The sequence below is a fragment of the Cladophialophora carrionii genome, assembly GCF_000365165.1.
Source record: "Cladophialophora carrionii CBS 160.54 unplaced genomic scaffold supercont1.10, whole genome shotgun sequence".
Taxonomy (NCBI): Eukaryota; Fungi; Ascomycota; class Eurotiomycetes; order Chaetothyriales; family Herpotrichiellaceae; genus Cladophialophora; species Cladophialophora carrionii.
This window is the reverse complement of record NW_008481817.1, coordinates 590,692-614,599: the sequence shown is the minus strand read 5'-3', so window position 1 is coordinate 614,599 and position 23,908 is coordinate 590,692. Positions and strand designations below refer to the sequence as shown.

At 54.3% G+C, this 23,908-nt stretch overlaps 6 protein-coding genes across 6 annotated transcripts; 3 read left to right on the top strand and 3 right to left on the bottom strand.

The window, feature by feature from the left end:
* Nucleotides 1–254: 254 nt before the first annotated feature.
* G647_09700 (uncharacterized protein) lies at nucleotides 255–3,247 on the top strand (the record flags this gene model as incomplete). The annotated part of the gene is made up of 2 exons (XM_008725693.1): nucleotides 255–1,005; nucleotides 1,056–3,247. 2 exons carry the CDS (start codon nucleotides 255–257, stop codon nucleotides 3,245–3,247), a joined length of 2,943 nt encoding a protein of 980 aa, XP_008723915.1.
* Nucleotides 3,248–4,991: 1,744 nt separating this feature from the next.
* Nucleotides 4,992–6,897, bottom strand: G647_09699 (uncharacterized protein; the record flags this gene model as incomplete). The annotated part of the gene is made up of 2 exons (XM_008725692.1): nucleotides 4,992–6,141; nucleotides 6,203–6,897. 2 exons carry the CDS (start codon nucleotides 6,895–6,897, stop codon nucleotides 4,992–4,994), a joined length of 1,845 nt encoding a protein of 614 aa, XP_008723914.1.
* Nucleotides 6,898–8,217: 1,320 nt separating this feature from the next.
* Nucleotides 8,218–10,685, top strand: G647_09698 (uncharacterized protein; the record flags this gene model as incomplete). Its single annotated transcript, XM_008725691.1, has 2 exons — nucleotides 8,218–9,987; nucleotides 10,050–10,685. 2 exons carry the CDS (start codon nucleotides 8,218–8,220, stop codon nucleotides 10,683–10,685), a joined length of 2,406 nt encoding a protein of 801 aa, XP_008723913.1.
* Nucleotides 10,686–16,656: 5,971 nt separating this feature from the next.
* Nucleotides 16,657–18,999, top strand: G647_09697 (uncharacterized protein; the record flags this gene model as incomplete). Its single annotated transcript, XM_008725690.1, has 1 exon — nucleotides 16,657–18,999. The coding sequence occupies one exon, from the start codon at nucleotides 16,657–16,659 to the stop codon at nucleotides 18,997–18,999; it is 2,343 nt and encodes a 780-aa protein (XP_008723912.1).
* A 1,445-nt stretch (nucleotides 19,000–20,444) lies between these two features.
* G647_09696 (uncharacterized protein) lies at nucleotides 20,445–21,952 on the bottom strand (the record flags this gene model as incomplete). Its single annotated transcript, XM_008725689.1, has 2 exons — nucleotides 20,445–21,443; nucleotides 21,497–21,952. The coding sequence occupies 2 exons, from the start codon at nucleotides 21,950–21,952 to the stop codon at nucleotides 20,445–20,447; spliced, it is 1,455 nt and encodes a 484-aa protein (XP_008723911.1).
* Nucleotides 21,953–22,318: 366 nt separating this feature from the next.
* G647_09695 (dihydropteroate synthase) lies at nucleotides 22,319–23,775 on the bottom strand (the record flags this gene model as incomplete). The annotated part of the gene is made up of 2 exons (XM_008725688.1): nucleotides 22,319–23,315; nucleotides 23,360–23,775. 2 exons carry the CDS (start codon nucleotides 23,773–23,775, stop codon nucleotides 22,319–22,321), a joined length of 1,413 nt encoding a protein of 470 aa, XP_008723910.1.
* Nucleotides 23,776–23,908: the final 133 nt, after the last annotated feature.

The following is a 23,908-nucleotide window of genomic DNA, read 5'->3' as shown; positions in this document are numbered from 1 at the left end:
GCCTAACCCTTTACTGACCTGTGGCTTCCTTCTGTACCTTGCAGGCTTTGGTTCCCTTCCTCACAGACACGACACTGAGCCAGAACTGCTCGCACGTAGCCGGTCCTTACAGAAGTCAACCGCACTCGACCGCGACCTCGTTGCTCTACCATTGAGACAATCATCTACTGACAACCCCAATTCCTCTCTCGCTACGCTTGGTCGCCCAATGGTCGATTGAGTACAGCGACTCCACCGGTGTTTGAATTCGGGTGATGGACCCTAGGCAATCACTATCAAGGACAACATCGTCCAACGTTGGACCCCCTCAAACAGCATACACCCATAACATGGCCTCAGCTTATGCAATGCCTCCGTACCAAAACAACACGCACCTGCCTCCGATAAACTATTCTCAGCTTCCGCCTGCGAACCAGAGCTACATGCCCCAGCAGCAGTACCGAAATGACCTGCCACGATACAGCGCCGCTCCTGCTCCCCCACCTGTCCCGTCTCCTGCGCCTGATAACAGGTACAATCAACACATGGCTCCTCAATCGTCTATGACCGGGCTGCCACCCGCTGCTTCGCTGCCCCAACCACACAGCCAGCAGCCCCAACAACCCCCTCAACAGCAGGCCCCGCAGGCTTATCAGCCTCAGCAACCACCGCGTCAATCCTACCCTCAGCCACTTGCTCCGGCCCCCCCTCGCCCGGATCCGTTACAGCCTGGATATGGGCAGCCAGACAACCGTCAACAACAATGGTCTGGCGCCGAGGGCATCCCTGGCATGCCGGTTGAGGTTGGTGGCCGTGACCCGACGAAGACACACGTTGTGGGGTCCCAAGGAAGAAGAGGCATCTTGCCCAGCGCCCCAGGCCGTCCTCCGGTAATGCCAAACGGCGTGAATGGCTCTCCCAAGAGCAGCGCCGTCCCTCAGAAAGATGCCGATGGAAAATTCCCGTGCCCGAACTGCACGAAGACGTACCTGCACGCGAAGCATCTGAAGCGTCACATGTTGAGACGTAAGGTTGCCTTTCCTGATACTGTTTCGAGCGCTAATAAACCTTGACAGACACGGGTGACCGACCATACATGTGCGTCCTGTGCAACGATACGTTTAGCAGATCCGACATCCTCAAGCGCCACTTCCAGAAGTGCTCAGTCCGTCGAGGTAACCCAACTGGTGCAAGTCACTTGTCCAACCCTGCTGCCCATATCAAAAAGCACCAACAGAAACAGGCGACTGCTTCGCCGGCAAGTGCTACAACCCCATCAAGTGCAGTGATGCCAAATCCTCCTTACACTACTGCCGCTATGCCTAACACATCCGCACCCACAACCAGTGCGCCCACTCCTGGAATGGCTTACCCAATGCAGTCCAACGGCCAGAACGATATGCAGCGTCAGGGGCAGCCAATGCAACCTGGCTCAGGACCTGGTCCTATGGATCCCAATGCTAACAGCTGGGGTCCCATGCAACACCAAAGAAGTAACCAGATGATGTATCACTCGAACTCTACGCCGGATCACTTTGGCATGCAGCCCGGTGGAGGGGATGATAAGCGCAATGTCATGCCTGGCCCTCACCATATGGGCGATGATTGGAATCACATGTTCCCGTCTGGTGGCAATGAGGGATACATGAACCCCATGTTTGGTGGCTACGAGCAATCACAAAATGATGTCAAGAAGGAGTTTGACAGCCATGAAAGTGGATCGAATGGTTACTACATTCCCTCTACGAGCCTTGGAGCTGACGGTACGCTTGGACCCCCTCTCTGGAATCTGCATGCATCTCAGCAAGATCTTGTCAAATCCAAGGTGAATTCCCTATTAACGTTTCTCTTCCCTGGTGGAATACAGGAATCGCTCCAAGACCCACAAAATGATTCCCTCGTCAGGTCTTGCCTGACAGTCGAAGCCATGCAACATTTTCTCGATTTGTTCCCGAACTTCCAAGGTCATTTTCCGTGGCTTCATTTACCGACCTTCAACCTTGCGACTGCCTATGACGGTCTCATCCTTGTCATTATTTGCAGCGGAGCAGTTTATTCCGACCGCGTGTCACAGCATCAAGTACGGACTTTGATGCAACTAGTCAGAGCCGGTATCGAACGAACATCACGGCTCCTTCAAAATTTGGAGCCTGGCACACTCAGAACCCGGTTCTCGTCGTCAGGACTCGAGTTTGAAGAACTGTTAGCATTACAAATTTTACAGAGCTTGTTTGTGTGGCATGGCGGCCCCGAGGAGAGAGCTGTGGCCCGCGCTGAGAGCAAACGAGTCTTGTACCTCGTCCGACAACTCAACATGTTAACTTTGGCTGGTCCAGAGGATCCTCTGAGTTACAGTTATCTACATTGTCTGCAGCCGGGTGAGGAAGCTGACCCGTCACGCTGGGACTGGCGCGCCTGGCTGGAGCAAGAAAAACGATCAAGGTTGATGTACATGGTCTACCTGTGGGACGCAGCTATGTGCATCTACTTCAACGTGGCGCCGCAATTCTCGTCGGCAGAAATCAAGTTACCTCTTCCTTGCGATGACGCCGCGTGGGAGGCGCCGGACGCTGAGTCCTGCGCTCAAGCGTTAGGCTTGCGAGGCTTCGAGGTTCAGACGAGGGTCAATCTCAGCGGCTCACTCAGGTTAAAACAGCTGGAGATGCATCACGCAATGAGTGCTCTACATAGCACGTCGGTCATCATGCAGCCTCGAACCACAAATGTCTATTCCAAGTTCATCCTCATTCACGCCCTTCATGTGGAGGTGTGGCAACTGCAGCGTCAAAGGACGTTCACCGGTTCTATGGAACCTTCTTACTCGTCTGCAGAGGAGACAAACAACATGGAAAAATCCATCAACGTGGCTCTTACCCGCTGGAAACAAGTCTGGGACAGAGACTATGCTCTGCAATATCCACCAGGGCATGGCTATCAATCGACTGTGGGACGTGTCGGTTTCTGTCGGGATGGTGTTCATTTCTACTGGCTCGCTCGTGCCCTTATGCAGCCCAACAGGGCGCACGATTGGCAACTTCCTGCCGATGATCGGCTCCGCCAAGTCTTGCACGGCCTCAAAAAGGCACGGGAATGGAGTCGTACGGACGGCGCCAGACGAGGCGAGGAGCCCGGCAGTGTTGCTTACATCGATGACGACTACGCTTCTGAAACTCTGGAGCTGGATATGAGGAAGTTATTCCGACCTCTCCAGGATTTAGTCGAAAGTCCCGGAACATCCCTGCAGACCCCTGCTGGCATCTATCGCTAAAACATCGGCATTCAGGGCAAGCCTGACATTGAGCCCCTGGAATGTGATGTGCTATGCTGTTCCCACGTCGGAAGACCCAATTCTAGCATCCCAAAATTTGTTTCCCCCCTCAAAAATTACTGCACATAGACGAAAAAGGACTGTTCAATACTGCTTGCTGCTGGTTCGCCGGACGCAACAAGCACTGCCAGTCAATATCAACCCAGGGTACAACAGCATTGGCACGGCGTGTATTCATTTGCATTTTCGGCGGAGATCATAGACGGTCGGCAAAAATTGAGGACGCTGCGGCGGAATCTTTCTACTGGATCATTTTTACCTGGCGACGATGGGGACATCTGTGAATGGCAGCATGAAATGACGACACGAAAAAGTCGGTAATGAGTGTTCATGGAAGGGCATTGGAAGTTCGAGAATAACCTCGAGTGGTGTCGGTGACTGCTGTGTGCGCAGCATGGATTTCCTTATCCATGCCGCTTCAATTGGTGGCTGCTCTTGTTTTATTGATGGCGTTTCTGAGAGGGTATGCATTCAAGGTCCTTGCGCATTTGACATGGGAGTACTCGTCGCCGGACGGATAAACCCTCTCGATCGAAGAGGCAACGCCCAGGCCGACGATATTGCGGCCACAGGAGCAGGCAAAACTACAACTTACATCTTATTTCAGAGGCACAGTCCCGACAGTTCAATGTCGATGGCCTTGCCGGGGGATGACTTGTGGCAGACTGAACTGCAATTGGACCATTCATCAGACACCTGCTTTCCTTCTGAAAGACGCCGGCAAACCGAAATGACAGTCTGGATGACTGTGAATCTTCAAAAAGAATTCTGCTTTGGTACTTGCGCGTAACATAGATAGAGAGGAAACTCCCAACCAAGCAAATGAACAAAACACCCCCGTTTCTGCTTCATTCGTAGCGCCGTCGTGATCGTGATAAACGGCCGCCTAAGTGAAGTCGCTACCATTTCGTTTCTTCCATGTTACTGACTGACTGGTGTTCCGATCACGTATGAGGCTCCGTATATTCTTCACTCCCAGCGGGATACCAACCCCCTCGGCCACAAGGCTGCCTCGGATGGGGCTGCGTTGAGGTTGAAGCTGGCGCCTGTGAAACCACATTGCCGTACGGAGTAGTAAGCACTCGTAGTGGATTCATCGTACCGAGTCCTGTGTACGGAGTAGGTCTTCCCAACCCACATCTTCTCACGATCCACGATCCACGACCCACGATCCACGATCCCACTTCCCCGTGTTACTACGTAGTTGTTCCGCCGCTGACTCCACCTCCCTCTTATAAGCGGGAACGACACAGTGCACATACTCGTCGTTGACGATCATCCCTCACCTCGAGGCGTTGGATCTGTTATATATCTGTGCTTGAGTGTGAAATACCTTCTAAAATCATCAGAGTCGTCAAGCCAGCACAGTCGCTCGCTCGAGCCAGGCGTCACACTAATTATCCCATCTACATAAGCAATCAATCCAGCCGAGTGGGCCACGACGATTTCCACTCACCCTGGGTCAGTCGGGGAACGTGTGTGCGTCGTGTCTACCATTGACAGAACCACCGCGTTCACCATTGCCAGCGGGAGATAAATAAGGAGTGAAGCGCAAGTGAAGGTCAGTCCGTGGCCGACACGGGAACAGCTGACGCTTCGAAAAGGTAAGTGGATAATTATATAGACGCTTGTGCCACCGTAGACTCGATCCTACAAAAGTATGTATACACGCAGACAGGCGACGTCACTGATAGCCTCTCCACACACTATCGGTCCTGTTCTGCGTGCTCAGGCTGAAATATCCCGTGCTCGCCAGGTTGACTTGGAACTCGCGGAACTTCCTCGCCTTGGCCTTCTTCTCGAACAAAATGTCCAACTCCATGTACGTCAGGCCCATGGGCTCGGGGAGCCGGAACCAACACCATACGAGGCACACGAGCGTCGTGCCGGCGAAGAAGAAGCACGATTTGCCCTTCCAGTCCCACGCGCTGGGGTTGAGCATGCGCGGGGTGATGATGTTGGTGATGATGCTGATGACGTTGTAAGCCACGCGGGCGATGACCACGGTTTTGACTCGCAGGCGCGACGAGGGGATTTCGGCGACGAGCACGTAGCAGACGGGGCCGACGGTGAAGTCGTAGACGAAGGTGAGCACGATGATTAAGGAGCCCAGCGCCCAGGAGACGCCGTCGCTTTGCCTGAAGGTGCCGACAATGCCCGTGACGATGAGGATGATCAACGACAGGACTAGGCCGCCAATGTACAGCGTCCGTCGGCCGATGTGGCGCATCCCGAACCAGGCCAAGATGCCCGCACAGATGGCGCCGCCGTACATGCCGATCGCGAGGTTGAAGCTGTCGGCCGTGTTGAAGCCGGCCTGTTCGTAGAAATAGGCCGCGTAGCCCGTCATCGTGGAGCCGCACAGAGCTTGCGTGCACCATACCATGCAGCAAATTTCGGTCCGCCGAAGGTCGGTGCCCTTGAAGCAGTCAAAGTACGAGACGCCGCCACCGTTGAGGTACTTCTCGACTTCGTTCGTGTGCTGCATCATCGCAACGGTCTCGTCAGCATTGAAGTCGGGATCGGAGTCTTGGGTGGTGAGTCTCAGGAGGGAGCGCTTCGCTTCATCGATCCTCTCGTGTCGCACGAGCCACCACGGGCTTTCCGGCGCGAAGAAGACGCCGACCAAGATCGGGACGGCAAAGGCCCATTGCAGCCCGAAGGGAATGCGATAAGACCATTCGGAGTCATTGTGGACGAGACCCCGAATGACACTGACGCCGCAGATCTGGCCCAGCAGCCAACACATATTCACATTAGATGTGAGATAGGCTCGGAGAGCTACCGGCATGACTTCGGCGGCGTACGTTGTACTGAGAGTTTGGAAAATGCCCCTGTTGTACGAGAGTCAGTTCCCTGACTCTCTAGATAAGGATTGACGTGGCTGATACTTACCATGGCAGGCCGCAGAGGATTTGAGCCGCAAGGAGCATCCTGATGTTGATCGCGAAGAAAGCCAAGAAGACAAAGAGAGCCATCCAGACCAGGGTGCCGACCATGGTCTTGTGGTAACCAAATCGATCGGTGAGAACGCCATTGAAAAACAACCCAATTATCTCGCCGACGACGGCTGCATTGGTGAGACCGGACTGCCACGCCGGTGAGATCTGGTAGTCTTGCTGGCCCGGCGGGGCATCCGGGTGAAGCGGTTTGCCGTAAGAGCGCCTGAAGACCGGAAATGCAAAGAACGAATTGACCAGCGTCAGATCATAGCCTTCCATTACTATGGTCATGCTCAACAGGAGGGACCACGCAATCGCCTTTGGATATAGTCGACATCCCGTCAGGAAAGTCATGGCGTGTTCGGCCTTCGTAGCCGCTCGCGCGTCCACCGACAGACGACGGAGGCTTGGGATGGCGGCCGAAAGTCCATGGAAGAGATCATCGTTGGATCGAGTGACATTGATGCGATCCTCGGTCGATTCTTTGGCAGTCTGCGTCCTCAGAGGTTCCAGACGACGCTGAGTTGGACCACCAGCGACAGTGACGAACTCGAGGAACTCAGACGGGTGCGGCTTGTCGGTCGAGGCTGTGGAGCGGCTGCTTTCTGGACCGCCAGGGTCGCGGTGAGGGCTGCCTGCATCGCTCATTGCCGAGCATGAGAGGGTTTGCTTGGGATCATGATGGTCGGCGCATTACCGGGCAGGTCGAACGTCGTCGAAATAACAGGAGCGTTGGTGGGAGAAGCGTCTCGCAAACATACGAACAAGGTGTCACAAGAGAAGCGAGAATGGCTGACACGGGGATGGATGGGAAAAAGGTTGGGTTCGATCTCGCGCCTGGCCGAGGTGCGTCAGGGCAGAGCAGATCAAGTGGAAATTCGCTTCCCTCGCGTGTAGGTCGAGCTGGTAGCCGAGAGAAAGGCCAGACGAGGCAAAGCTCATACCGGAGTTGGACATGATCAAGGACAGCGGATGGGGTGATTGGGCGTAGCAAATAGTGGAAGACGGAAGGGGCATCAGCTGGTGCTTGTCGGTGGCTGTTCCTCCCTGGGACTGGGACATGTACCTCGCGTTGCGCTCCCCGCAAAGACCCAGAGGAGTGGATGACAGACGACGAGAGCAAGGAGGCCGGGGTCATGTGTAGCGAAGGCGCCATGATTGGGTCATGGTCGAAACCATCAAGCGGCGTCCCCATCGCTCGGCGAAATTTGGTAAAAACCCTCAACAACAATGTTACGTTCGCTCGAATTCGGTGAGCTGCTACGCCTTCTGCTGAGGGTGCCAGATGGGTGACTTGGCCAGTCTCTCCTCATCGGTCACTTCCCACCATGCACTTGTAATTAGTAGATGAATTCTGCGTGCAGGGGAGGCGTTGTGCAAGAGCAGGAGATGAAGTCATCCATCATCCATGGGGGTGGTTGCTACCCCAGGTTTCGTCTGCTCGATCCCCACCCAAGTCCACCCCGCCAGCCATGGCTGGTTTGGATCTCCCGGCCGAGTCGAAAACTAATACCGCATGACGACGTACGTACAGAAAGGCATAGTAGAATGCCAAAATTACCCTACAATGGTATGAAATTTTGGCATGTCAGACAGTGTCAATACCCCACGGTAAATCTCGTGGAAAGGCAACACATAGAAGATATCTGCCATCGATACAACGTGTCTAACGAGTATCCAGAGAACCCATTTGAACAGCATTCATAGAAGCGTCAGAGTAGCAAGCACAAATTCCCAGCTCCAGTTGCAATAATGCGGGCGTACTGGAGACTGAACGATACACTGTCCGGTCCTTGGTTGAGACGCGTTCCAGGCGTGGAAACTCTGCCGACGCGTATCGCGTAGAGCGCATGCAGCACGAGCCACTGGCGACTATTGCATTCGGAAACTGGGATTGTCGTCGTTGACAATACCTGTTCTCAAGTGTCTATTTCGAGCAGCACCCTGTTGGCTGCTGATTCGACTCGCATGGACGACTTGGACCCTTCCCCTCGCGGTTTCAAGCGCAAACGGACAGGGACATATGCGACGAGAAGACGAACATTAGCCTCGTCTCCTGCACAGGCACAAGCCGCGCAAGCGTTTACGACAAAGGGTGCGGCAAAAGCAGAGTCAGAAGCGGCCAAGCAGGTTGTTTACGAGAGTGATGACCCGACAACCGATTTTCCGGCGGTGGAAGAACCTCTTGCGCTAGAAAGCGAGGAACAAGCCCGAACTCCCACTTCACGGAGGAGTAGCGGCGGCAGGCAAACAACAGAAGATGGCTTCTCGGACATAATGGCGAGTGCTGGAACAGCTGGCCGACCTCGCGGGCCGAGAAAGAGCCAGATCGGAGCAAAGCAGACTGCTAGGCCGAAAGACACCAGGGAGGACCAAGCCGAGCCCTTAAGCAGAAGATCAAGTGGCAGGACGAGGCGGCCGGCGCGACGAGCTGGCTCTGCCGTCGACAAATTACCCGAACAGACTCCTTCGACATCGCCAGTAAAGAACCGAGCAGCCACCGGTGCCCTTTCTCCTCAACCAAAAGGTATACTAACCCCTTCGCGACGCGGAGGGGGGCAGAGGAACGGCCCACGAAAGTCTGTGGTGTTTCATGAGGATGTCGACGTGGACGATACAGATGAGAAGCAGATTGAAGACCATTTCGGGTTCAAGGACATCGGCAGTTCGAGAAAGAAGAATGGAAGCCCCAGCACAAAAAGCATCTCGGAAAGTCCTGAGGCCAGAGAAGAAGATGTCTTTGAAGATGCACCGGAATATCAAGATCGGGCACGACAGCATGGCGCCATGGGGGAAGCAGATGATGACTCCATCTCAGATGAGTATCCGGACACGGATGATATCCCTCCGACTTTTCGACCCACTTCGAAGATGGTGCAGGCATACTCGTCTCTGACAGAAGACGAAAACCCTCATCTCACCAGCATAAAGGTCCAGGTCCTCTCCCGTCTCATAAGCCGCAGCCAGACCCCGGATAACCCAGCCAGGGCAATCCCTGCGCATCTGCACCACCAGTACACTACGCTCCATTCCCTGCTCAGTGCGACAGTCACGGCCGGCGAGTCCAATTCTCTGCTGCTGCTCGGCTCGCGGGGCAGTGGGAAGTCCTTCCTCCTCGAAAACGCTCTTGCGGACTTGAGCAAGTCGCACAGTGATGACTTTCACGTTGTCAGATTGAACGGGTTCTTTCAAACCGATGACAAACTTGCATTGAAGGAGATCTGGCACCAGCTGGGGCGAGAGATGGCGGTTCCGGAGGATGAGACGAGCGAAGTGTCGAGCTATGCCGATACGATGGCAAGTCTGTTGAGCCTGTTAAGTCATCCAGAAGAACTGGGGCATTCCGACGTGATGGAAGTTGACGGCGCCTACAATTCACGCGAGCATGGACCAGCAAGGACGTCAAAAAGCATCATTTTCATCATGGACGAGTTCGACCTCTTCACCACCCATCCGCGCCAGACGCTGCTGTACAACCTGTTCGACATTGCGCAAGCGAAAAAGGCGCCGATTGCCGTGATCGGCTGCTCCACGCGTATGGACGTTGTTGACTGCCTGGAGAAGCGTGTGAAGAGCCGGTTTAGCCACCGGTGGCTGCATATCCCTGCGGCGAAAAGCCTCGTGGCGTTTGAGGAGATTGCGAAGGACGTCTTGTGTCTTCCTGTTGAGGGCAAAGAGGCGCTTGGAGTGGCAAAGGAAGAGCGGGATTGGAGGGCAAGGTGGAAAAAATTTATCGAGGTGAGTCTGCCGCGACTAGTCACCCATCGACGAGCTGTGGACTGACCTTACTATCTGCGTAGACTCAATTCCTCCCATCCTCGGACGTCCAATCGATGCTGAAGAGAACCTTTTCCAGTACGAAATCTATTCCCGACGTGCTGGCGGCATTGTATGTTCCCATCGCCACGCTCGCCGTGCCTGCCAACCTCGCGGAACACCCGAAGGCACCCTCCCCAAGCATGACGGACACGACCACCACCGCGCTTCCGTCTCTGCTTGCTCTTCTCCCACATCTTCCCATCCTCCACCTGTCCCTGCTCGTCTCAGCCGCCCGACTCGAAACCATCTACGACGTGATGATCGTAAATTTCACTCTCGTCCACAAACAGTACACGGATCTGTTGACTCGATCGAGACTTCAACGGTCATCACTGTTGTCGTTCAACAAAGGGGGAACTCTGACGGGAGCGGGTTTGAGGACGTGGAACAAGGATACCGCACGTAGTGCGTGGGAGGAGTTGGCACTATGGGAGTTCATCGTCCCGGCTTCCGGCGGTGGTGGCAGATTAGGCGACGAAGGGCTTGGTGGAGATGGTATCGTGACGAGAATGTTCAGGGTCGATGCGACGCTTGATGAAGTCGCCTGGGCAGTCAAGCAGAAGTTGGGTAGCGCTGGTGTGGGCGAGACCTTGTACAAATGGTGTAGAGAAATTTAGGCCTAGTGACAGAGTCACGGGCATTATTGCTACAACCACATCCGGACTGCCACCTTGGATTTGACTATCGTACATTCTTGTGATGTCAGGAAGAAATTGCGGGAACTGAGCGCTGAGGAAGCCCTGACCGATGCTGGCAGAGGTAGTGACAACTACCCATTGCTGAAGGCACCATGTGATGAAGTCACTGCTGGGTGTGCTCTCCTGCATTTCGCCTCACCGTTCCATTCCTTCGGGTCACGAATAGAAACGCCAATGGCTGATATCAGGCACACGGTGTATCCTGGAGCCCAACCATGCAGATCCCACTGTGCAACCAGGCATGAGCTGTTTGAGAACGAGCTCCATAACCCGGCCATACGTCGAAAATCTTTCACCCATCCCAACCTACTTCACCAAATGTCTCAGCTGTCGTTTTTTCCGGGCCACCAAATTGATCAAGTGTGAATCTTGAGGAGTTGAGAAGAATCTTCAAATCACGAACCATGACTCTGAATGCTATAATAACACTTTGTTGCCAAGACGACCAAATTTGTGGCAGAGCCTGGGTCTTGTGGCGAAAAGAGGGCACGCATGGATGTTGACTGTTGCGTAATTGGGCTGGAAGGGGTGTGGAGGAGTTGCAGTTGGGGCTTGCAGAGCACTCAGGCCGATAAAAGCTGCGTTTCCTGTACAGGTTGATAGTCGGCGTATGGTGTGGGCAGAAAGTACAGCTCATCAAGGATCATCTGTGTTCCGTGGAATCAGACCGCCTCGACAGGCGGTCGAGCAGACATGTGGAAACCAGTGATGTCTCGGGCGTGATGACTGTGACCCCCGGCTCATAGGTGAGAGGATTGTGACACAGGGTCTTGTTGCATGTAAGCCATGCTGCCTTTCCCTTTGGACCATGTCGAAGGTGCACGGTTGAAGCAGATGCAATGTGCTGGCGTTTTGGGTCGCCTGCGTCGTCGCTTTAGGCGTCAACCGCAGCTGGCCCAGGCTTCTGGCCAGTCTCTTCGGCCAGATGTCATGTGCACGCAGGGAGGTCGTTCGAAGCCTGTAGCTGATAGGCAGGGTCTTCCGCGGACCAGACCAATTACGAGTTGGTGCAGTGTGCGAGGGAGGAGAGAGACCAGTAAGATCTCCTTCAGGTGACAGGAATCTCATGCAACGTAACCGGTGTCATGGTGAAGAGGTTGGTCGCAGGGGGGTAGGTTGGTTGCTTGCAGGCACACCGTGTTCTTCTTCCGTCTTTGCCGCGCCCTTTCCTGGTACACCATCCACCCACGCGGTTATCTTGCCCTTGTGCTCCAGATGACATGTTCGATTCTGATTTGCCTGGTAGGCGAGGACAGTGCGAGGACGCAGCCGCTTGTGAGGAGGGAGAGTAGGTTGATCTGGGGTCGGAGGCTTGGTCCAGAGGGCACTCGTAGAGAAGGTCGTCGCCATGAACGTCCGCATTCGATTCGACTGACAAGTGGTGTTGAAGACCTGGAATTGACAGCCGTCGCAGACAGTGCCGACTTGGGCGATCCGCAGGACAGGCTGCGTTTCTGGTGCCGGTGCGGTGCCCGTATTAGCTCTTCCCTGCCGGTCCCACAAGCATGGGCACATGGACCATGGATGAGCTGCCGGTGCAGATGCCAGTGCCACCCCCGATCCTCGGTGCCTCCCGTGCCCCGTAAAGCCAGGACCGGGCCATCCAACTCTATTTCGTCTTCACCACCTCCTGCTCTCCAGTTCGTTCACCCTCCGCTATCTTCTTACCTAGGTACTTACCCTTCATCGACTGCTTTGAGCATTCTTTCGTCATGCCCGAGACGGTTTCCTCCATGCTTCGGCGCGTCGGCCATTATGCAAGCGTGATGAGCCCCCAGGAACCGGAGCCGCCGTCACATCTGCGCTCGATGACCTGCCCAGCCTTCTGATGCCGAAAAGCGAAGATGGTCACGGGCACCTAGCTCTCAACGCTCTCTATCCACCTACAATGGAACGGCAGAGGAGCAGAACTCTTCCAATGAGCAATTCTGCCACTGGCGTCCGGCCTCAACGCAACGGTCCAACAGATCGAGGGTATCGACACCTAGGGACTGTTGTTCGGCACTGTCACATGAATGTTGTCGGATACCTCTGGCGCTGCTGTATTCCAAGAACAATGTTCTCCACTGAGCACAGTTTGCTGATTTGTACCCCCTTCCATGATACAGATCCAGGTGTCTTTCTTTCGCGGTGAGATTAGGACGCGTTAGGAACCTGCAATACGACCACGATATTCAATCCTGTCTGCTTTGAAGAACTTGATCAATGGATGCTCGATGGGTCACTGTGTTGCTGTGGCTGTTGGTCTGTGTCGTGTGGTCAGTTGTGCCAGGGGTGAGCGTGGAGCACAACTGACGACCAACCACGGGTTGGAAGCGGCTCTTTGCTGTCCGTACAGCCACTTCACGCCCCGGCGGCGCTCGGCACAGGACATGGAGATCTCTTCCGCCGGCCATTACGTACGAAGACACCGCCAGGGTCGTAATGGCCTCCTTGACTGCTGGTGGGTGCTAGAGTGCCGAGTTCGCCAGACCGTCAATCGGCTAAAGGCACGGGCACATGCCATAACATGCTTGTCTGCGCCGGGATCGTTCTGTGGGCTGAAGGCTCTTGCAGCCAGCTCCGCTTCCGCGACCATTCACAGAAGGGATGGAATGAACAGGATTCGACCTGTCACAAGAATGAATCTCGGATGCTTTATTACTCGTCAGCCATTATCTTCAAGCGCACCCCCGACGAACCGCTGAGGCCTCAACAGGTATCATCGATCAAGAAGCATCCAGAACTACTGCACGATCGTCGGCCCATGCATGGGAACGTTGCTTTGGCGGTCAAAACGCCTCAAGCGATATCCTGAATGACGGCAGACGCAGAAGGGCCTGTAAAGTCGAAGGGGCTGTGCGAGAGGCCAGCACGCCCCTTAAAAAAACTGCCCCGCCCTGCGCTTCTCAGTCCGTCCAAGCTTCAGTTTTCCTTTTGACTGAACATTTCCTCTCCGTCACTTCAAGAGAGGTTGTCGTTGTAAGGATCGAAATTCTGTGAGGCTCTGACTAACACTAGCCTCTTGTTATGGCCAGCTGGAATCGGCTAATGGCCAATGGTCTGTGTCACCAACCCTCATGCACGACAGCATTCGGCGTGGGACGATGTACTTGTACTACCACAAGCTGACTACCTTGACAGCCATTGGAAGCCCCAACGACCGTCGTTTACTCCCCATGGCTAGCAGCCACGGCAACCATTACATTCTATCTGGTGAGACAAACTCCGTTCCGTTGAGTGGTTTTATTCTGGCCCAACGGCGGTACAGGAAATGATACTGAACCACGCGGTGGACTAGACACCGATGATACAAATGCGCTGAGGGCCTCCCGTCGTGGCCGCTACGGGAAGGGTGATGACAAGCCACCTCCGCCAAAGCCTCAGCCAAAACCTTCGGGTCCACTACCTGGCATATCGTGAAGATACGACCCGTGGTTGGTTATGCAGCGCTGCCGGCAGCTGCGAGACATGAAGGAGGCACCGAATCGCGATCAAGTTGCAAAGAATTTGGGTGGATGGCGCCGAGTATATTGATTGTCCGTTCTGAATTTCGGTGCAGCCTATGATGTGAAGACGAGAGTACAGGCTCAAGGCTTAGACCCATGTGAGATAGGACGACACATGGTTCGCGATGTGCATGTTCGAACTACAAATGGTTGTGCAGGTACCATTCCATACTGCAAGTCTAACGCCCTTGTACCAGTATGACAATTTGTTATGGATGCCCAACCACCTCTGCTTTCACCCTCACTCCATTTTCTCCTCCCTCGTTGCATTTTGGACCATTGTCGACGGAGCCCGTCCCGGGCTGGAGCGCCGTGGCAGCACCAGAAGACTTCCGTGGGCAAGTTTGACGTGGGAGACATGACATCTCCGCTTTTCTGCAGCGGATTCAGCAAACCAGCGCCGTGGAAGTCGACCTTGTGCTGCCACCCTGTGTGCTGTTCCAACCCCTCAGGAATTTGTGGGCAGCAGAAGGATGCACTCGCGAATCTTGGTCCCGGGCTGCACAGAGGAGGTACTAAGGGTGCAGAGCGAGGACAGTCGTCCAGGATATGGTGGACCGGCTGAAGAGGATTCCGTGTCTACTTGGTGCGCCGCCAGCACGGTCAATGAAACAATCACCATGACCACACTCGTTTACGCTTGCACCCCTTGCTAGATCAATCGTCAGAATCATAGGCAACAAACCGAGAGGGCAGAAAGGTGTTGGCCAATCAATGCCAGCAGCCGCTGGGGGTTGACACCTGGCATGAGCCCGAACCTGACGAGCCAGGGCCTGCAGTGGACGCATCCTCTTATTGGAGTAGCCATTCGTGCCCAAAGAAAGGCGGGCAATCCTCGTGCGCTGGCGAGTTGGTTATCGGCCAGTCAGAAAGCTGCCGGTGTAGACGGTGCAGGCAGCGCTCGGACACTCAGGCTCTCAGTATGATCAGTATGCGACGATGAAGTGGTAGACGGGACTGCGTCCGAATATTTGGCTTGATTTCATTTTACTGCCGTCACAGTCACTTCACTGTCACCTCACCTCTCAGTCACGCATCCCTCGCCGGAAGAAGCATCCGCTCGGAGAGCACAAAGAGAATGAGCACTCCTTGCACCGTAGACGACTGCACCAATCCAAGCGTACTCTAGATGCCCCCGGTCCCTCATGCACCAGTGGCGGGCAGACAGCAAGCTGAAGCCTGAAGCAGGACCACATCCCGGCAGGATACTGTATCAGCGGTGCCACTTTTGGCGGACTGTCACGAAACTACTGTATGCGGGGAGGGCGACGGGGGTTGCTGCAGCTCTCGGGCAATGGCAATCACATTCACTCCCTTGGCTCATGTGCACAATTGTACCCAGAAACGTGTAGCCCGTACATCCCTAGACTGGAGCATTGCTGTTGAGGGGTGACTCGATGGGGTCGAATCACCAGGTTCCTCGAAGATTCGACCTTCCCACGTAAAAGCTCGCAGTGTTGCTGCAGTGCACGTTGTTATTGGTACCTGTCCCCGAGCTTCCTAGCGGCGATGTGATTGTCCGTTGCGCATTGCCACGATGGGATACGAATATGACCTGTCACTCAGCCTCAGCACCCATGCATCTCCCGTGTCGATGCCTTCCTGCTCTTGCCCTTTTGGCTCTTGATTTGGCTCCACACGCGCTGCACCACTGGAGGAAAGACTGAGCGCGCGATCTCGCACCAGCTGGCGCCTCGTTGCACGTCTGTCTGCCCAAGCTGCTCAAATCACACTGGTCTGGCTGGTGACACCGCAGTTACACAGCATGTTGTGCTCTCTCGCATTGAGCCCAGGTATGTCACTCGATCCCCGACTGGCACGCCGCCCCTCCACACGACCTTCGCAACATTGGCTCGCTGGTGTCGCCTGTCTGCGCTCGCCAATCCTGCGTCCCTCAGCTCTCTAATGGTTCTTTCTTAGGCATTAACTGCCGTGTCCAACCCATTGCCACGTGCTGCGTCTTGAAACAAGTCGTTGTTGCCTTCTCGCCTGCGGAACCGACGGAGGGAACAACCGTCGAAAAGCGTCTCGTCTCGCGAAGCTGTCACCACCCATTGTCCACATGAACCGGGAACTGCCTGCTGACCCTATCTGCCTCATCGCCTTCATCGATCACCGGCCCAATCACAGTGCCACGGCCTTGTCGCACAGATATGACACCTTCATACGGACAGCCGGCCTTTTCTAACGAATAGCAAGCTATGGCACTTTATCTGCCAAAAGAGACGACCACCTGACTCCGCAATTTCTCCATTGCCTGTTGTGCTTTTACGAACCCTCCTGCCATCTCGGTGCCGGAGGAATTTGCAAGGGTGCTCACTGGGTACTTCTGTGCAGTGACAGTCACATCAGAGTCGTTCGTCTCATTCCTGGCTTCAAGCACAGATAGGTTCTCCGACCTGATGGCGGCCGATCGCTCACCGCAGCCTCCCAAGGCGGCGTGGGAGCGTCGAAAGCACATCATCCGGAGATGGTACTTGACCGAAAATCGAACTTGTGAAGACATCCAAAGAACGCTCGAAGCCGATGGCTTCAAAGTGAGCGAGAGGCAAATCAAAAACAGGCTTAGCGAGTGGAAATTCGAGCGCAAGAAGACCCCCTTTCAGCAGTATGTGGCCATGTTGGTGGTCGCCGACTACTACAAGTCTCGCGGCGTGGAAATCGACTTTGAGGTTCCGAAAAGGGAGGAACGGGTGACTTACACCGCCCAGAAGGTCAGGAAAGAATGCGAGAGAGTCAAGAAAAGATACGCTACCCGTGGTCAGCCTTTGGCGCTACCTTCTCTCTCACATGCTCAGGTTCTTCTGGAAGAGAACAAAATCTCGTGGTGTGAGAAGCATTTGATGGTGCGGCCGAATATCGTCGGACAGGACCATCGCTACAACGGGCTTCTGTCGCCGTTGAGCGTACGACCCCAAGAATCACCTGCCGCAAGTTTCTCCCTCGTGGCGGAGAACGAGCCAGTGCCGGTGCGGGATAGCAGATTTCCGGGTAGCCCTAACATTCTGGACCAAGAAAGTTACTCCCCAGTGTCAAGCCTGCCGTCGTGCTCCAGCTGCTCGAAATGGCAAATCCATCTGGAGTCTATGTCATATGAAAACAGTGCACCAATGTGTATCCCGGAAAAGACGGATACGCCGATGACCATACATACGCCAGAGACCATGTATTCGCATACAAGCACCTTTCCTCTGAGACTCAGGCGATCGCATCCAGTTGTGCCCGTCTTCCAGTTCGACCCTTCAACCATGACTTCAAACTTCAGTCCAGATTTCACTCACACGGCCTCAGTACAATGGCCAAGTTTGACGCCTTCACCGCATGCTCCGGTCCTCCGAACCCTTCCGGCTCTGAGAAACCAAAGCCCTGTAGCGAGTCTAGCCGATTTCGACGAAGAGGCCCCGGAATCCTCTACAGCCGTTGTCAAGTGGTCTCGCTCGGAGTTCACCATCTGTAGACGATGCTCACCGCCCCATTCTCATCGGGACTTCGATTTCAATGAATCAATCGACTCTCTGGAGAACAAATTTCCTTTGGTCAGGACCAATTACCTTGATATGCTGGCCTTTTCAGGTAACACAAAGTTTGACGACCACTTGAGTGCCGAACTCCACAAGCTCACTGCCAGCCAGTGGGCCGCGCCTTATTATATGCAATGCTCTTTCAAGGACGTTAGGAGAGACGCACTGGAGCGCAGCAAAGCACACTCAATGAATGCTCTACAGTACGCACTGGAACATAATAATGAGTTCATTCTTCCGGCACTTAGCTGGGTGATATTGGTATTGGGACAAACTGAAAGAAAGCAGCTGCTGGCCCATTTTCTCAGGGATAGCTGCGCCCTCATTGATAAACAGCCCCGGGTGCGACGGAGCTTCACTTACGCCACACCCTTCCGCTATGCCTGGGCCTGGGCGAGAGACGACGAGGAAGACATGAACCGCATCGGCGACGATCTGGAGCGCTCCCACATGCAGATCGGGCAGATCTGGGGCATTGAGCACCCGAACTACTTTGTCAGCGGGTATCTCTTCGCGTGGCATCTGATTCGCAAGGGCGAGTACGACAAAGCGATTCAGATGCTAACCGACAGTCTACCGGTCTGCGAAAGAAGGATGGGTCGACACGATCTGCTAACTGTCAGTTGCCTGGCCGTTGTTTCCCGAGCGCATTCCGAGATCGGGAACCTCCCCTTGGCAGTCGAGTATTGCCAGAGGGCGATGGCGGCGACGGAGTTGCTTGTCGCCGACCAAAATCGCAGCAAAGTCCATCGTCCTGTGTTGCAAAGTTTCAGCTTGGAACTGCTGGAGCGGCGTGCTTCCCTTACGCTCCACCTGCGTGACCACCTCAGTGCAGAGAAACAGATGTGGCGAGTCTTCCACCTCCGTGGTCATCTCGACGGGCTACACAGTGGTGGCACTTGGAGCGCAGCGCAAAAGTTGGGCCCAATGCTCGAGCAAAGAGGATACTCGGCTGCGTGGGAGGAACTCATGGCTTTTATCCGAGGCGGATATCGATGGGAACAACTCAATGCCTGGTATAAAGAGGATGCAAGGACGCGGCAGCCTCCCCCACCACCGCCCACAGCTCCACCTTGCTGGTGGCCATTCCGCAGGAAAGACGGGCAAATGGGGTGTCCCGCATGCCCCGAGGCGGAGCAATTCTACAACTTCTCGACTCGCCGTATCCTCTCGCCTCATCATCTGGATCCATGTTTTGGTATGGTGTTGGATACAGAGTGTTGAAAGCGTCCAAGGGTTCAAACTCCTGTCTCACGTAGTGAGTAGGGCGATTGAACGAGCGTTGAATGTCTATCCTCGTACGGGTATCTCCAATTAATCTCCAGCATTTGTGACAATACCAGTGTGTGAAAGCGTCCGGGATTCTATGGTTGCGACCTTCGTGAAACTCGAAGCCAGCTCCGATATGGGATTCAGCCATGGCCACATGCCGCGCGAAATGGCAGAAATAAGACGGAGTCAGAATCCCCATCACCATTGTTTGAGCCCTGTAGAATCGGGCGTCCCAGTTGCAACGCGAATTTCATTCCACCGACTTTTCATCACTGAGTTGAGCTGTTGCCCAACAGGACGGGTGAAATGGGGTGAAGCTACCACGGACTCGATCTCTCAGGCCATTGATTTTACACGAATCAAGAGGGAACGATTAAAAGGCACGGACAAACCCCTCTCCAGGCCAGCCATCTCTCGTGCGCAACATTCACAAGCGCTCGCCAGCAGTACTGTTCATCGCGTCAGTTGTATCGCACGATGCAGCACGCTCCAAGCAAGTAAGTAAATAGGAAACAGGCAAGCAGGCAGATAGGCAGATAGGCAGATAAATTCTCAGAATATTTGAGAATTACAGTACTTGTCCACTTTCCAAGACCCCAGCAAATCAATGATTGGATTGTCCATGCCTTTTTCCTGGTGTTTCTTCTCATGTCATGTCATGTCTATTAGCGCGCGCGCGCGCTCTCTCTCTTTCTCTCTTTGCCACCATCCCCATCGATCGGAAAGCTCAAGTCGAAAATCAGATCACGTCGATGTGTCGGGCTCAAGTATCATACCGGATATCACGCATACATACATACATACACACATACACGTAGCGTCATGCGATGCGATGCCAGGTCGTGCCCATTCATTGAATATCCGCCTCCTGCTACTCCCAGCTACTCCCAGCCACTCCCGAGTCAAAGTCCAACTCGCATGCGGCATGATCCGAGCTCACGGGTCGAAGATTGTAGACTTGTAGGAGAGAAGATGGCTCTACGGTGCATATATCAGGCGAGGTGAGGTGGGCATTTGGCCGTGCGTAGGATGGTAGCTAGTCCTGAGCTAGTCCTGGGATTGGGATCGGGATTGGGATTGCATATTGGAGAGCTGGAGCATGACCGTGCCGTGACCATGACCGTGGGAGCCCGGCCCCTCAATTACTGTAAGTCGTGTCTATAATGAATTGCGTCTGGAACCCTCTTGGTCGTCGAATTGTCTTCATTACGTATACTCGTCCCCTTGCCACAGAAGGGTCCTGTTCTGGTGCGCCCGACAGCAATCATATAATTTGAGATGTCCCAAAGGGTGTCATTGTATGCGCTGACGTCGCGTCTAGAAATAAGTCGGAGCCAAAATCTAGTCTATGTAGGTGATGTTAGCTGCTCTCTCTTCTTCTCTTTGCTGAAAAGGCTCTATCTGTCCCGGCGTCTCGTCCGCCATCCCTCCAAGATCCTCGGCCGTCCTCCAATAAAGATGAACGACAAGATGGCGGTCAAGCCCGAGATGGACGCGACCACTATATTCATGTTGGCGTACCCTATGCTGTCCCTCAATGTCCCACTCAGAATTGGTCCGATAGTCAGCCCCGCAGAAAACACTAACGAGTTAAACCCGTAGAGCTGAGCGTACGGGCCGTTCTCGCCGAACACACCAGGATTTGCCTTGTCGTACTTTTGGACCACGTCAGAGGCTTCGACGATGGACGGGGATCCGATAATTGCCAGGCCAATCCCATTGAGGGCGAGAAGGGCACAGTACAGAATGATATTCGTCCTGCGGCTGGGGACGATATGTGCGGAAGGAAGTCGGAGGAGGATCAAAGTTGGAACGAGGTAAGCAAACCCTATGACAGCCGCAGGTTTGGTGCCATATCTGTCGACAGCCCATCCAGCGACTGGACCGAGCAAGAGAAACGGGACATCCAACGCGACAAAGAGAAGGCCAGCCTTCAGAGAGTCGAAGTCGAAGAGTGTCTGCGCTTCGGTTGGAAGGGTGGCATCGAATGTCGCAAGTAAGGCGGCCTGAACGAAGGCCAGGAGAAAAGCGACCAGGAGTCGAGCGTCCAATAAACAGTAGAGGATGGGCAGGTTTCGGACTAGTCTGTTTGGACCCTCAGGGATGCGGTAATTTTCTTCCTCATGCTTTGGCAACAGTGGTTCCTCTTCGCTGACACCATCTCTGCTATCTGACTCTTCTTCCCGACTGCCATGCTCGCGTGAGTTCTTTGCGGCGGCCAGGGACTTGTCGTAATGGATGGCGACTTTCTTCTCGATGACGAGTATTCTCATGATGAAGTCGAGACCGAGTAATGCGGCGCCCAGTCCAAAAACCCCGGCGTAGCCGGTCTTCCGGTACAGTACTCCGCCGAGAACGGGAGCCATGAGCTCTCCAACCGATATGATTGAGAAAATCTAACGGGGCTCTCAGTCGAAGTTTGACATAGAGCGGAACGATGACGGCTTACCGATCCAATCACCTTCCCTAGGTTCTCGGGACCAACAGTATCCAAGATCATAGCCAAACCCACAGTCCAAACCACAGCCGCGCTGGTGCCCTGTAGCACCCGGGCAACGACAAGCGTAGGAATGTTCTGACCGAGCGACAACAACAAAGTGGCGGCAAGTAGGGCAGCCAGGCCGCAGAGGAAAGGCATGCGGCGGGACTTGGTTCGATCGGCGATGATCCCCACAGGAATAGAGCAGACGACACTAGCGCCAGCATAAGCAGCAAGAAGCCCGGATACGTAAGATTGGATTTTGTCTTCAGGAAGGCCTATTCGTTCTTGGAGCATGAACGGTAGCACGGGGACGACGAGTCCGTAGAGAAAGAGATCGGTGAATAACCCGATAGCGACTGTTGCTATGATGAAAAGAGTGTTTGCACGCCAGCGTAGCCCTATTGGATGTTTGTTAGACGACATACTGCCGAATGTCTGAGATCGCTAGCGAATGCTTGTGAGTCTGAGTTGCCGGGTACGAGGTATCCCTCAAGGTCAAGAACATGAATTACGCGAGGATGAAGCACACGGGTGTCCAGCTCGTGCCTGCCACGACTATCACGTAAAATTCAATGGAGTCAGGAGCGATGACCTCACAACTGCTCATCCAGGAAGTGACGCGACAAATCGGCTCTGATCGGCTCAGAAACTCCGAACCTTAACATATTCGTATTAGCACTGCGAACACGACCGACCGATTTCTGGCAGAGGAGGTTTTCTATCCTCACCAATATAGAAGCAAACAAGCAGAAAACGGTTGCACACAGGGCTGCAGACCGACCTAGTTCCTTAGGGCCGGCGGTATATCGCATCCGCCATCTTGGTGACCTGCATCATTTCACTAACATCGTGGATTCGAACAATATCGGCTCCACCTTCGATGCTTGCAGTGACTGCGGCAGCAGTTCCATAGCTGCGCTGCGAAGCTTCAGCAACCTCCGTGATATTCCCGACGAAGCCTTTGCGACTCGGTCCCATGAGCCAGGGGTAGTTTTGCAGAACAGACGAGGAGTCTGTGCTTTCCCGCAATTGCCGCAGACTCCGTAAAAGCTCGAGGTTTTGCTCCTGGTTTTTGGCAAAGCCTAACCCCGGGTCGAGGATTACGCGCCACGGAGGAATGCCAGCGTCTAAAGCGGCTTGAAGCCGCGTGGAGAGTTCTCGAGCCACTCCGTGAACAACGCCATCCGGGTAATCAGTTAATCGTGTCATGGTGTGAGGATCGCCTCTCATATGCATGAGAACAACAGTCTTTCCCAGCTCGGCCACCGTTGACAGCATCCGCTCGTCCAATAACCCAGCGGAGACGTCGTTGATGATGTCTGCTCCGGCTAGAATAGTTTCTCGAGCCACATCTGAATGGAAAGTGTCAATACTGATGGCAACTCTCTCAGCTTCGGGCATTTCCCGGATAGCACGAACAATTGGCAGAATGCGTGCCATCTCCTCATCGGGACCAAGGAAATCCGCTCTTGGTCGAGTGCTTTGTCCGCCGATGTCAATGATCGTGGCGCCTGCAGTAATGAATTTGGCCACCGAGGCTCGGATCGTCTGCAAATCTGAATGGATGCCTCCATCCGAGAATGAGTCAGGCGTCAAGTTCAATATAGCCATTACATGAGTCTTGCGAGTTGCGTCCCGAACCCGGATAAGTGGCAAATGCGGGTGCAGGACAGTGACGGGTGACATAGTGGTGTCCTTTTCTGGAAGACTTTGCAGGAATTGGCTTATTGTCCGATTCGAACCGTTCGGAGTGAAGTCTGGCGGTAGATGCTGGTCGGGTAAGATCCTAAGCACGTCAGCTCAGAAACGGGTAATATCGGTCTCACGTACTCTGCTAGAGGTCTGAGCACGAAGTCGCGTTCCAGCATGCTAATATGTGGTACGTGAAGACGAGGATGCTTAATGTAATCCTGATTGTAGAGGACGATGTCCAAGTCAATTGTCCTAGGACCCTTATCAATGGTACGTTTCCGGCCCAGCTCATTCTCAATAGACTGCAGCATATCCAATAGCGTTAAAGGCTCGAGAGTTGTCTCAACCTGGCAGACACCGTTCAAGAAGGGGTCCTGGTCATCGTAGTACATGGGCTTTGTCTCGTATAGTGCGCTGAGCTTAACGATGCGGAGGTTTGGATCTCTCATTCTAGACAGGGCAGCCTCAATGTTTGCGACTCGGTCGCCCAGATTACTACCGAATGCAATGGCCGCCCTGTTTAGTCCATCGGGACTAGGAAGTGGTGTTTTCATGCTTGCTTTAGTCGAGTAAAATTGCCGGCGATGACTTGGAGGACTTCGCTCGCGTTGGCCAGTATTAACCGTGTGTGCAGTGCCTCTTCCAGGGACCAACGGGTTCAGTACCGGACCTGCAGGGTCACTGACC